Genomic DNA, 12,738 nt, shown 5'->3' with positions numbered 1-12,738 from the left:
TTAAATTATATAATCCATAGAAATTATCATGATTTTAAAGCACAGCTATTTATATTTATTAATTTTTGTTTTTCACACATTGCGATCTCTTGTCATTATTTATCCATTTTTCATTGAATTACCACATGACTGGCAAAAGTTTTAAGTAATTTGAGTGGCTCATAAGCAAAAAAGATTTGATTAGAACTTGTTTGATCACAGGCGGCGGCTCGTTTGAGTTGGCTTTTTCGTGAAGAACTTTTATGGTCTTATAATTGTCTTATGCTTAAGAAAACCAGTATTATCAGTCGCATATGTAAACAAACTATTTTACGAGGGATTGCAACATGACAGAATGCTTTTCCCGACCATGAGAATGTAATTGGTTCTGTTAAAAAGGTGTGTTGAAAATATTTGCAGAAATTTATTTTAGTAAAAACATTATATTAAAATAGTTTCTGTTAATCTATGTTAATTACTTATTATTTTTAGTATTTAATTGAGTGCAATGCTTTAAACTCATGTAACATATAAAAGGCCTTTAAAATGCAAATAATTGAATACCATTTATTTAAAGTGCCAAGATAGGCACTTCTACCTACTATCAGCTTAAAGGTACTTAAAATTCGTACTATTTTTAAGCTTTTTTTGCAACTCAAAAGGAATCCGAAATAATTCCTATCGCAACCCTTTCTCAGCCTTCAATGAGTCACCTCGAAATGGGACCAATTCCGAATTTTGCCAAACCAACTGGAATTGCAATCCCGCTGTGCGAAGGTTTTAATTGATTGAACGTGCGTTTCATGCCAAACGATCCGCATGCGTTGCGCCAATTTTCGCCATACAAAATGTGGTATCCGTATCCGTAGATAGAGCTCACTTAATGCCCACTAACCGCCTAAATCGAGCCACTAGTCTGGCCGTATCTGAATGTCTTTCGAGTGTTATCAGGCGATCAATTGCCTTCGGCATGGCGATCGATCAATGGACGTGTCGCCGGGACTAATGAACATTTGTAAGCCAAAAATAAACGATAAACAAAACGACAGAACTGAAAACTAGCCGCATATTACACAGCATGCATATCTACATACGATCCTCGACATTGACTCGATTTTGAGGGGACTAAATCACCTGATTTTATAGTGTTTGTTCGCAGGGGGGTCAGGTCAGTCTAAAAACAAACTTCTTGAAGAATTTACGACTTAGACTCGCGATTCAAGTTGAAATTTTATTACATTTTTATTGATTGTTTGTGCAACGTACAAAAGTCGAAAATTGAAATTGAAAATAACTTGAATAATTGCACGCCAGCAGCGGGAAAAGGCGTAAATGGAATCGAATGGAGTGAAAATGGAATGAATTCCCCCAGAGAATCAATTCATATATGTGTGTGTTTGTATGCCTTGTATAAATCCGGAGAATTCTTGTTTCAATTTGGCGCTGCTTCTTATGAGTTTGTTTGTTCTGTTCGCTTTTTGAGGAAGCGCCGGGCACTCGCCAGTAATTGAAACCTATAATTATAGCAGTCTCGCAGCATACATATATGTATACAGAAGATGGCGATCCCAAATACGGTTGACATAACTCTCAATTGATGTCTCAATTCGAGGGAGAAAGATCGTCATTGGGCGTGACGAACGGCTTGATTATGTTTAATGTTTAAATGATTCGAATGCGGCGCATTTTTGGCATGCCCATTAAGTTGATGTTGCTATTTGTTGCTGCCGGTGTTTAACATGCTGTCTCCGCCTGTCACTCTCTATGCCCGTCTCTTTTGCTCCCCCTGTTGCCGTCTCATTCTCTGATTGACAGCCGGGACATTCGGAATATTTGTTCGGGATCTCCTGATGATCGCAAATGTCACTTTTGATTAGCAAACGACGGCAATGATCGCAATTTGCCAAGAGGGGCAACCTGAAAGTTGAAGAAAAACGATTTAAATGTTGATCATTGGAATTGACTTTGATGGATAGCAGAATTCAAGGATGTAAGTTGTCGGTAAAAACTGAATATTAAGAGTAAAGGGGATTTTTTAATATGTTTTCTGATGAAAGGATAAATTTCAGAAGTAGTGTAGGATTTTAAAATCAATAATATAAAATATTTTGACGAAACATTTTTCTTGTACAATTAATTTGAAAAAAAGACTCCAAATTATAACACTCCAAACAAAATTTTTATCCTTTTTGGTTATTCTTTACCATTTACTTAACTTCCAGTAAGATAAATCGAGTTCAATTAACTCAACACTTAAACAGCAGCTAAATATCTCAAAGGTACCAATTTTTTTTCCTGCAAAAAATATCATTCGATTTCGATCTATGCAAATTTGTTGGCCAGCAGCTTTAATTGTTGAGTGCTCACAACCAGTATCGTTATCTGTGATCATAATGACACACTAATTGCGCTATCTGCCATCGTTAGTTGTTGGGGAATCGCAATTTTGCATGGCCAGTCACGCCGAACCGCAGAATTTCCCTAAATGGTCAGCGATACGATGCGAAGACCTTCCTATAATTACTCATTATATGTATAAGCAATATATTTATATTCCGTTTGACTCGGCTTTGGCCTGTTATCAGAGGCATGAATGAACTCACGATCGATCGATGTTAATACCCTCCAACCAAACCGAGTTGACATTTGAAAGATTTCGAGTTTCGCGCTGTCGTTTAATAAATGTTTTCATAATACTAATTAAAATTAACCGAGAACCTGTTTGACAGAGTTGCCACCAAAACGAGCGGAATCATTTAAATGACAATAAAAACATAAAATCGCTTAAAATATTACGTATACGCCTCGGAAGAAACCCCGTCTGTCTGTTTGCTCACTTATTTATGCGCCCGAGATGGAAACAAATTGCAATCGTAATTGCGCTTAAGTGGCCCAAAAGCTGCCTCCGATCACGAGCAGCGAATTCATTGAAAACCCATGGAATATGGACAGACACACAAAAAATATATGGGGAAGTACGAAAGATGATTTTGAGTGGCCCGTCAATTGTGTTCTATAAATAAAAATACCCACAGACAATTCCTTCCCCAATTGTCTCAATTTGTTGTGTCAGTTTTTCACTATTTCGGTGTGGATCGGGGAATTGCATTTAGCAAATTTGCGGGTAATTACGGAACGGTAATTGCCCGCACTTTGAGGGCATCCGTCCGAACTTCCAAACGTCCCACCGCCCTCAATGTCGTTTCGTATTGTTTATGGAGTGCCGGTGTATAAATAGCACGGCATACAAATCGCACATAAATCCACTGTGCGATCATTCACATGCTAATGCCAGTCTAAAACGATCGTTTTCGTTGTAATCGAAGTCAAGAGTCTTGCAAATTCTCATCTGGATGAGCGCAGAACCAAGGTGGCGAGATACTTGAACAAATGATCGTTGAAGTACAGGGAACTATCTTGATTTGAACGGGTTTCTAAACGGATCTATCTTTTTGGCGATGTCTTTATTGTTCCAAACATATATAATAGCTATTAAAATCTGTTGTTGTCTTTGAAGATTTTTTTGATTTTGATGTTCTCAATTTGTCTTCGGATTCTTAAGATAAGCAAAAATTTGTTTATACCTAAAAATAAATTATTTATTTATTTTGTTTAACATCTGTTCAAACTGAGAAAAAATAAATAAATTATTTAAGAGATTTATTTAGTAGATATAATAAATTAATTTATTTTGTGACAACATATTTTAAAGCATCATAAATAAAAGATACATGCGTGTTGTATTCTTAACGGAACAAACCTCTGAAGATATTTATTTCTATGATTACCTAGGTTTTAGACAGGGGTGCTGGATTGATGTTTACACTTATTTGACGTAAATTTAACTTGATTGTTTAACGATCATGCTCGAAATAATTCAGGCTGCTTATCAACCCAGTCGCGAATTTCGGCTATGTTCCGCTTTATATTCGCACAAAAAGTGAAAACCGAAACCTGCCACACTTGTTTATAGGGTTTCTGTGTGCTTTGTTTATAAGTTGGCCAGACCATGTTTAACTTTAGCTGGATTTATTTTTAGCCCCGCTCATTCCCTTGAATTATTGTCTAAACGTGTCCGAAAACAATAGCAAAGCCAACACAAAAAAGTAAATATAAAAGAAATGTCCCAGCTTGAATTTCTGGTATTTGAAATTCTTTCACAAAGCGTCGACAATTTGTCAAGTGCCTTATCTTGAAGGGCTTAAGGCGTGTCGCTTCCCGAAAAAAAAACAGCGAAGACATTGTCAAGTTGTCCAACAAGTTGTGTATCCAAGGGAAATGATAACCGTTTTTTTCTGATATTGTGATAATTGCTGTTAGCCATGGGAATTTGTGGTAAGGAATGCGCACACTTGGGGAAAAAAGGTTGCAATGTTTTGGATTTGAGTGATTGCCTTCTAAAATTTGTAGTAACTTTTTTTTTGCCTAGTGCTAAAATTGGTTATCTTTTTGTAAAGAATTCCCCATCATACATTTTTTACCCAGCAATCGAGTAAACCCATCGATCGTAAATCAGTTCAGTTCTGCTGATTAGCCAGCGATTAGATTTCATAACAACCTGATTGACACTCTTTCTCACAGTGATTCATATTTTCAAAATAACTACAAATAATATTCTGTTTATATTCATTTCTGTTAATTATTATTCATTTTATTTATTTACTATTTGTTTTTATTTTTTTTAGGGCTCCTAACGTTTGTTTGACTGAGTTTTCCGTGGCGGCTGTTGATCAGGAAAGCCGCCTGGATGCGTTTCTGCTTTGATCGGCTGTGCTTCGCAACCAAGCGGCCAGCCCAAAACTCCAACAGCAATGCACCCCACTGCACCGCCATCAGCACGATCAGCACGGATGCACCACCAGCGGATGTAGATGCAGCCACTGCCACAGCCTCAACCACAACAGCACCAACGCCAGCCAGTAATCTGTTCTACGCCGAGTACCAGAAGCTGCAGCCAGCGATAATCGATCGGGACTGGGAGCGGGACAGAGATACGCGGACCGCGGCCAAGCCGCCGGACATAGAGCAACAGGCCGCAGAGCAACAGACCCAGCCACAGATACAGATACAGGCAGAGGCACAGATACAGATACAGACAGAGGCACAGATACAGATACAGACAGACCCACAGATACAGATACAGACACAGATAGAGCAGCGCTATCGCCGGCACAGCAGTGCCGAAGATCGCAATCTGAGCACGAGGAGAAACGATTCGAATACTACGGAGGCGGTACGGAAAGCAGCCAGCATGCAGCAGGAGCCGAACGCCAACTATCAGTTCCCAACCGACTTGGGTCTGGTGAGCATCGTCAATAACAATAATACCAGCACCCATCCGAGTGGTAATAATAATAATAATAATAACAACAACAATAACAATCTGGTGGGTGGCATTGTGACCTTGCCGGCGGCTGGTGGTCTCATAGGTCTGGAGCATACGGCATCGGGACTGCGACTGATACCAGCACCACCGACCCACTCGGAAGTGTTGACCCACACGCTGATCTACGGAACACCGCCCTCGGGGGCACAGCAATTGCACCAGGATCCGCGGAGTTTGCTGCACCAGCAGGAGCTGCAGTTGCAGCAGCGCTACCAGCAGTTGCAGCAACTTCAGGCCCAGACCCAGGGTCTCTATACCAGCCAGGGAAGTCCAGTTCTGTACCACCAACCCAGTCCGGGATCGAGTCAACCGGTGGCGATACCCGGTGCCAGTTGTCACTCGCCCACGCAACTGCAGCCGCCCACCACACTGAACCTCCAGCAGCAGATGCAGAGTCTGAGGATCTCGGGATGCACGCCCAGCGGCTCGGGGGGATCGGCCACGCCCTCGCCGGTGGGTCTTGTGGATCCCAACCTCATGATGAGCAACTATGTGGCCGCGTCGCCGCAGGAGGAGCGCTTCATCCAGATCATTCAGGCCAAGGAGCTCAAGATACAGGAAATGCAAAGGGCTCTTCAGTTCAAGGACAATGAAATAGCGGAGCTCAAATCGCACCTGGATAAATTCCAGAGTGTCTTCCCCTTCAGCCGGAGCAGTGCGGCGGGATGTGCGGGCACGGGCGGTGGATCGGGATCCGGAGCGGGAGGAAGTGGTGCGAGTGGTCCCAGCACCGCCACAGGTGCCACCCGCAAGTCCGGCCAGAATTTCCAGCGGCAGAGGGCCTTGGGCATTTCCGCGGAGCCCCAGAGCGAGTCCTCCCTACTCCTCGAGCACGTCAGCTTTCCCAAATACGACAAGGATGAGCGGTGAGTTGGAAAAATGTATATATAAATATTTATATAAACGTAGAGTTCTGGAAAATATTTGAAAAGAGTTGGAAAAATGTAAGTATAAATATTTATATAAACGTATAGTTCGGGAAAATATTTGAATAGAGTAAAAGAAGACAGCTTCATATTTTTTCAGATTTTTTTTTATTTTCTAAATATTTCCCCTTCGCAAATATATTCAGATTTATATTCAGATTCAGATTCGCAATTTTACCAGTGAAGTTGAGACCTTTATTTCAAAGACTTATTTCAACGAACTTATCATGTACTATATATATATATATATACATATATATATCATTACTATAAATATACTACTAATAACAGATCCTATTATTAGTATTTTAATTTTTCAAGTTTGATATAAAACAGCCCTATCTGTTGTCATTAGTCAATCATGTAGAATATGACTAGTTATTGTTGAATTCTTCTACTTTAGTGATTCATTTCCTTTATCTTTGTTGTTGTTTATTTAAACAACATTATTTTTATGAATTGTATTTTTAAATGCACTGTGAATATCGCTTTTAGCAGTCATCTTTTTCTTGATATCCCCTACATTGAGCACACTGTGGTTTTTCATTAATAGCTATAGTGATTGTGTTTGGTTTGATCCAAAAATCATGAAACCTCTACAGAGAGGATTTGTAAAAGCTGGCTTTCCTTGAAAGCTTTGCTCAAGTAACCTCAGCTTATTTTAATCGCTTCTCGAAGATAAGCCCTGCATTATGGCGTTTTGGGGTTTACGGATGTCCAGAGTCTATATTTCGAAGCCGATAACGATCGGCACCAGCGTCATTGCGGCGATTTTAATCAAATATTGGGAGCAGCGCCCTGCCGCCTGTCGACGATCGCTTGTGTCGCCTGCCACAAAATGCGTTTATTAAAATTGAGTTGGGGTGACAGGCGCGGTTGCACCACCCACCCAGCATCTCACCCCCCGTCGAGTGGCCTTGGGCAGTGTCAGTACTCGGGGTATAAGATCTCTATGAATATATAAGCCACATATATGAATTGTGGCTGCCAATTGGCAGCCAACTCACGCTGCATTGCGTCACATTCGGCTTTTTCTCTGGGGGATTTTTTAAGACACTTCTTTCTGGTCATGCAAAATTCGTTGCAGTCTCTCCGTCATATAAGTATAATTAAAAGAGTATAAAATTAAATCTGTGAAATTGCGTGGGCGGATCTGTCGGCTCTGCGCTTTTCACACTTTTGCTGCCCACTGGAAGTCGTTGCTCTTGGCCAGCTTTCTCCACTTTGTCTGCTGAAAAACATAAGAAAACATAAATATTTATTCTTCGGCTATGTGGCGATGTTTCCTGAATGGTTTTCGATAATACGCCGGGGCATGTGCGATCACAGATCATTTAAATGGCGACACGCGCTGTTGAAAAATGTCTGATTCCCAAATTCTACTAATTTTTAATAGGTTTTATGGGTTATAATTTAATTTTATATTGTTTTGCATGTGTCAGGGAGGTCCATTCTTGAAATATTTTTCACAATTTTTCTATTGTTGGGTCTAAAATATGTATTTACATTAGTATTTCCCTTGGCATAAATAAACAAATGCCTATTTCCTATTTGAAAAGTATTTTTTATTCAAAGAGGAAAAGTTTTTGTTAAAATTAGCCAAACATTTGGCGGTTCTTCTATAAATAACAATGATATTGGTTCTTGTTTTTGCTTAGTTCTTTGTAAACAAATAATTAATTGTTTGAGTTCAAGGCCAGAATTCTACCTTAAAATGTTATTTTAATATGAAAGTAAATAAGAAATCAAATCCTCTTTGCTTGCATTTAAATTTTAAACTAAAGAATATTATTACTGCATCTCAACTATTCTACCAAGGAAATCTTAGAGACCTTGTTGTCAAAATGATATCGACATATGTATGATTATTTGTCATACTTATTCTCATTTTTGCATACACCTGGTATAGTCAAATCTGAATGCGTATCGGACGCTAAGTAATGCGGCAAATTTGTTTAAATCGGCCATTTTTATGACCCCAAGCCGTTGACACAATCTCAAAGAGTCGCCGGCAAATTCGCGAAACTCAATTGCAATTCAAACATTTTAATGGTTGGCGACTATTGCAGAACGAGGGGGTGGCAAGGGGGGATATATAGAGTCTGGATTTTGGAGCCGGCCAATTGAGGTCCATTTTATCTCTGACCAAAATCTGTGCCGACGGCGACTCTTGTGTGTGCAACAGGACATTTTCTGACACTTGCATGGCATAAATCAAAAGCGCCGTAGGCCTCCACCACGATATATATGTATAGATATATGTTCGTGAAATCTATGGGATCGGGATTGAGTCTGGGGTTGGTCACAGTACTTTTGTGGCCATTTACACCACGCAACTGTCGCCTGTTGGCTTTCAACGGGGCCATCTAATAAATAATGCCACAAAATTGTGCGAAATTGCCTTCGCAGTGGAGTTTCTAGGGGGGTGGTGTCATGTGGGCAGGGGCGTGCATTGGCAGGGGGTCTATACAGAACTTGCTACATGTTGCACATACACGTGTCCACGGTCAAGATGACAAACCAGGGTTTTTTTGGGAAACATGTGGGTCAGACAGTAAATGCATAATTAGAGTTATCTTTTGTGGATTCATTTAATTAAGAAGTCAAGTTGGTATTTTTCGGGAGTTATGTTTATTCATTAAAGGATGAACCATACCATTTAAATGATTTTCAATTATATTAAGAACAATAAATTAATCAAACTAAAATGATAGGCATATAAAATTCTTTTAAAATGTATAGACAATATTAAATTAAAATCTTTTACTATTTAGATTAATTTATATTTTTCAATAATATTTTATATTAACTAATTTAAATAAAACTTTAAACTTTTATTGTTGGAATTTAATTATAATATACAAATAATTTGATTTTATCTTTTTCATGTGGTTATTGAGGGTTATTAATTTCTTTCGATTTTTGAAGCAAGTTCACTACATAAAATCAAGTATTATACACTTATACCAGTAGCTAACTACCACATTTTATTTAATTTGTTTGACAACATCAAATTGGCCTGCAATTTTTCTTTTCACTTAGCCAACTTGTCAAGAGAAGTCTCCTCCCCTTCGGCGTTCATGGCATGATTGCCATCTCACAGACAGTGAACCACCTCACACATGTCCATAGATTGTACCAAATATCAAGCCCCACCCAAAATAGCTCACTTTGTGGTTGGTTTGTCGCTTCCATTGGCGCTGACTTCTATTCGCAATTTCCATTTTCAATTCCCTGTGCGAGAGCAGTCAGTTGGCTTTTTATTGTCAACTGCTCTTAGCCGCTAAGTATTTGCACTTTCAATTCGGTTTGTCAGTCTTTCGAGTCTCAAATTGAACGCACCCGCAACTGATCGACGACCGGGGATCTGCGAGATCTTTCTGGGGACAGACTCCGCGTGTTTCCTAAGGTGCAGCCAATCTCATTCCATGCCTTGGCACACATTTTAAATTCAATTTACGCACAAATATAGCCATATGAATGGTTATAGCTTCCGACAACTGGAACGCTCAACCGATCCGGCCCGTAGGTCTAATTGAAGCTATTAATTGTTTTGGCTCGCAGACGTATGTGGCACCACTGGCACCACTGGCACCACTGGCACCTCTTGCACCACTTGCACCACCGCCATTGTGCTACGCATGTGCGTGGTGCAGCAGCGAAAGAAAATGTTAATTTAGGCATATAAAAAAGTGCTCCGCTGGCAAAAACCCCACGGGGCAAACACCACAGAGCAACCCACCACCTCCGGCTACTCGTCTACACTGGAAAAATTAATTAAACCTAAATAAATAAATATAAATATAAAACATTTTAAAAGCGTAGAGACCTAAAATGGTTTTGTAAATATAAATTAATTTATTCTATGGGAATTAAAAATTAAAATAAGTAATAGAAGGCTAAAAATAATGGTAGAGACCTAAAATGGTTTTGTAAATATAAACACATTTATTCTATGGGAATTATGAATTAAAATAAGTAATTGAAAGCTCAAAATAAAAATTATGAAAGTGATTTTCGTGGCCAAAATTTCTAAGGACCTGGACTATTTATATAAATATTAACAGGATATATTTTTTGAGTGAGTTCTCCGCCATCTTCTTAAGTTTCAACTCCATTAGGGGAAACTTGTTTTGGTTTTTGTGGGGCGCTGAAATCGAATACTTTACCATGCCAAAAAACTATCCATGTTATTACAGATTGTCGCTTCCTAGACCCACTTGGTCGTGACTGGGTTGCCGATTTGACATGATTTTTTTATACATTTTATTTTAATCAATTTTAATTGTGAGTGTTATGTTTGCGTACCCGAAAATACCGCAAAGATACATGAATACCCGCCAAACGGGCGCCACAGGTGTCGGAGTCTGGGTGTAGTTGTCGGTTTTCGGCCAAATGTTCCCACTCCAATGAGCCAGGCCAACTCATCACCACATTTCGGGGCAATCAGGTAGCTGCAGGTTTCTCCCAATTCAGATCGGTTCAAGCCAAGCTCAGTTCGCTGCCAAAAACGAGCCTTACAAATTGGCCCCCAACCCAATCGACGACAGCCGGTGCACCGCCTTGGTGATTAACTTGATCATTGGGCAGCGATCAGAGGGACCAAACTGACATTTTTGGAATTCCTTAAATTATTTTTCTAGTTTTGTAAGTATTAAAAGAAATACAACCTATGTTTCTTTAGGATAATATGAAAGTAATAAGAAATACCAATATTTGAAGTCAAAGGAAAATATTTATTTTGTCTAAATTAATGCATAGAATAAATGTATTTTTTTGTGGTAATGTATTTTTTAGGTATACACATTTTACTTTTTTAAATTTATTTAATAATTTCACATAAATTTTAAATTGTAGTATTTGAAGTCTCACAAAATGTTGGCCACATTGGCTACAGTTTGGCTGGCTTTAATTAATCGCCGCAGCTCAGCTCTGGCTTCCAATTTTATCCGATCCACTGCTTCTATTCCCATTACTGTTTCTCTGGCCCGGGCCAGTTGTCAAGTTCGCTGACAGATAAAGTCATTTGACATTTACAGGCATAGCCGACATGGTATAGCATGGCATGTCCATGGATCCCCACTCCCCCGAAAAAATATAACCACCAATCTCCCTCACTCCCAAAACCGAAGCATACAATTTTCAAATTTGTATTAATTTCATATCGGTTGATTGCGCGCATGCCAACATCCATCGATATTGGGAAAAACTACAGCAAAAAGAACGAAAATGCCGCATAATTTTGGCGGCACAACTTGTTGCCTGGCTTGTAAGCCAAACTGGCCAACCAGATAAAACGATTTATATGTGTCAGCTGGAAAATTAATTGGACTCTTGCCTTTGCTCATTTCATTGACAATCTCTTGCCATTTTTAATAATCACAACTAATTGCATTTATATATCGTTTTGTAGCTCCCGTGAACTTATCAAGGCTGCCATTTTGGATAATGACTTCATGAAGAATCTGGATCTGACGCAGATACGCGAGATCGTGGACTGCATGTATCCGGTGAAATATCCAGCCAAGAATCTGATCATCAAGGAGGGAGATGTCGGCAGCATTGTTTATGTTATGGAAGGTGAGTTTGAAGTTTAATATTGTTGGGTATTTTGCACTTAGTTAGGGGTCTAGACAGAATTTATTTTGTAAAACGAAAACAAACAGTGCTTATAATGGTTATTAGAATTTGAATTAAGGTTTTCTTTTTTTCCTATCAAGGTTGATCAAGATTTTCTTAAAGACAAGGAGAAAAATACCAAATAAGTTAGAATTTTGTTTAATAAAGCAAGTTCGAACAGAGCGATTGTTTCGGCATACAATTGAGTAATTTTCAGCCGAAAAGTATGCTAAGAAATTTGTTAAACTGCAACCAAAATTGTGTAAAATGCATGTACAATTGTCGTTTCATATAAAATTTCTGATTCTACAGGATTGTAGATTTCTTATTTTAAAAAATTAAAATGTTATTTTATATCATTTTATTTGTAATCTGTAGGAGCTAGTTTTTACCACATGTTTGGTTTTGTGTGAGACACGCACAAACCTTGGTATTCATTTTAGATGTACTTAAATTTGCTTTAAAAAATCATATTTAGTCCACAGCTTTTCCTCTTTTCCCTTATTTTTTCTCTATCCCTACAAATACCCATATCGGTTCCCCTTGCCCCGCCAAGATCGTGCATCTTGTTGCCACAGATAGGCACCTCCTCCTTCGATTTGGCTAGCTGCACGTGTGTTTTTGGGCAGATGTGGAATACCTGAGTTCTGGGCAGGGATTGCCACTTGCTGTGAAAGACAAAGGGGGAGGGCGGTTTTGTTGCGGGGACTGTGTCACACCCACGCGCATAGAAGAAGAGAAGTTCAGAGTCTCCCCTTGCAGCGAAATGTCAGCGGCTGACTGTCGACTCGAACGAACAATGCACAAGCGGGTTTTCCTTTCAGTTTT

The 12,738-nt window shown here is 39.2% G+C and overlaps 1 protein-coding gene across 5 annotated transcripts in view; it reads left to right on the top strand.

Moving 5' to 3' along the window:
- LOC108047205 (cGMP-dependent protein kinase, isozyme 2 forms cD4/T1/T3A/T3B) overlaps positions 1-12,738 on the top strand; it is a 33,077-nt gene that overhangs the window by 7,708 nt on the left and 12,631 nt on the right. For all 5 annotated transcript variants that reach the window (XM_017127301.1, XM_017127302.1, XM_017127304.1 and 2 more), the window contains 2 exons: positions 4,665-6,231; positions 11,705-11,871. In XM_017127301.1, coding sequence (XP_016982790.1) covers positions 4,727-6,231; positions 11,705-11,871 — 1,672 coding nt within the window. In that variant the 5' untranslated portion in view covers positions 4,665-4,726. The remainder of the gene's footprint in view (positions 1-4,664; positions 6,232-11,704; positions 11,872-12,738) is intronic.

Source organism: Drosophila rhopaloa, unplaced genomic scaffold (assembly GCF_018152115.1).
Source record: "Drosophila rhopaloa isolate 14029-0021.01 unplaced genomic scaffold, ASM1815211v1 contig_2, whole genome shotgun sequence".
NCBI lineage: Eukaryota > Metazoa > Arthropoda > Insecta > Diptera > Drosophilidae > Drosophila > Drosophila rhopaloa.
The sequence above is the reverse complement of the archived record's forward strand: the minus strand, read 5'-3'. Positions and strand labels throughout refer to the sequence as shown.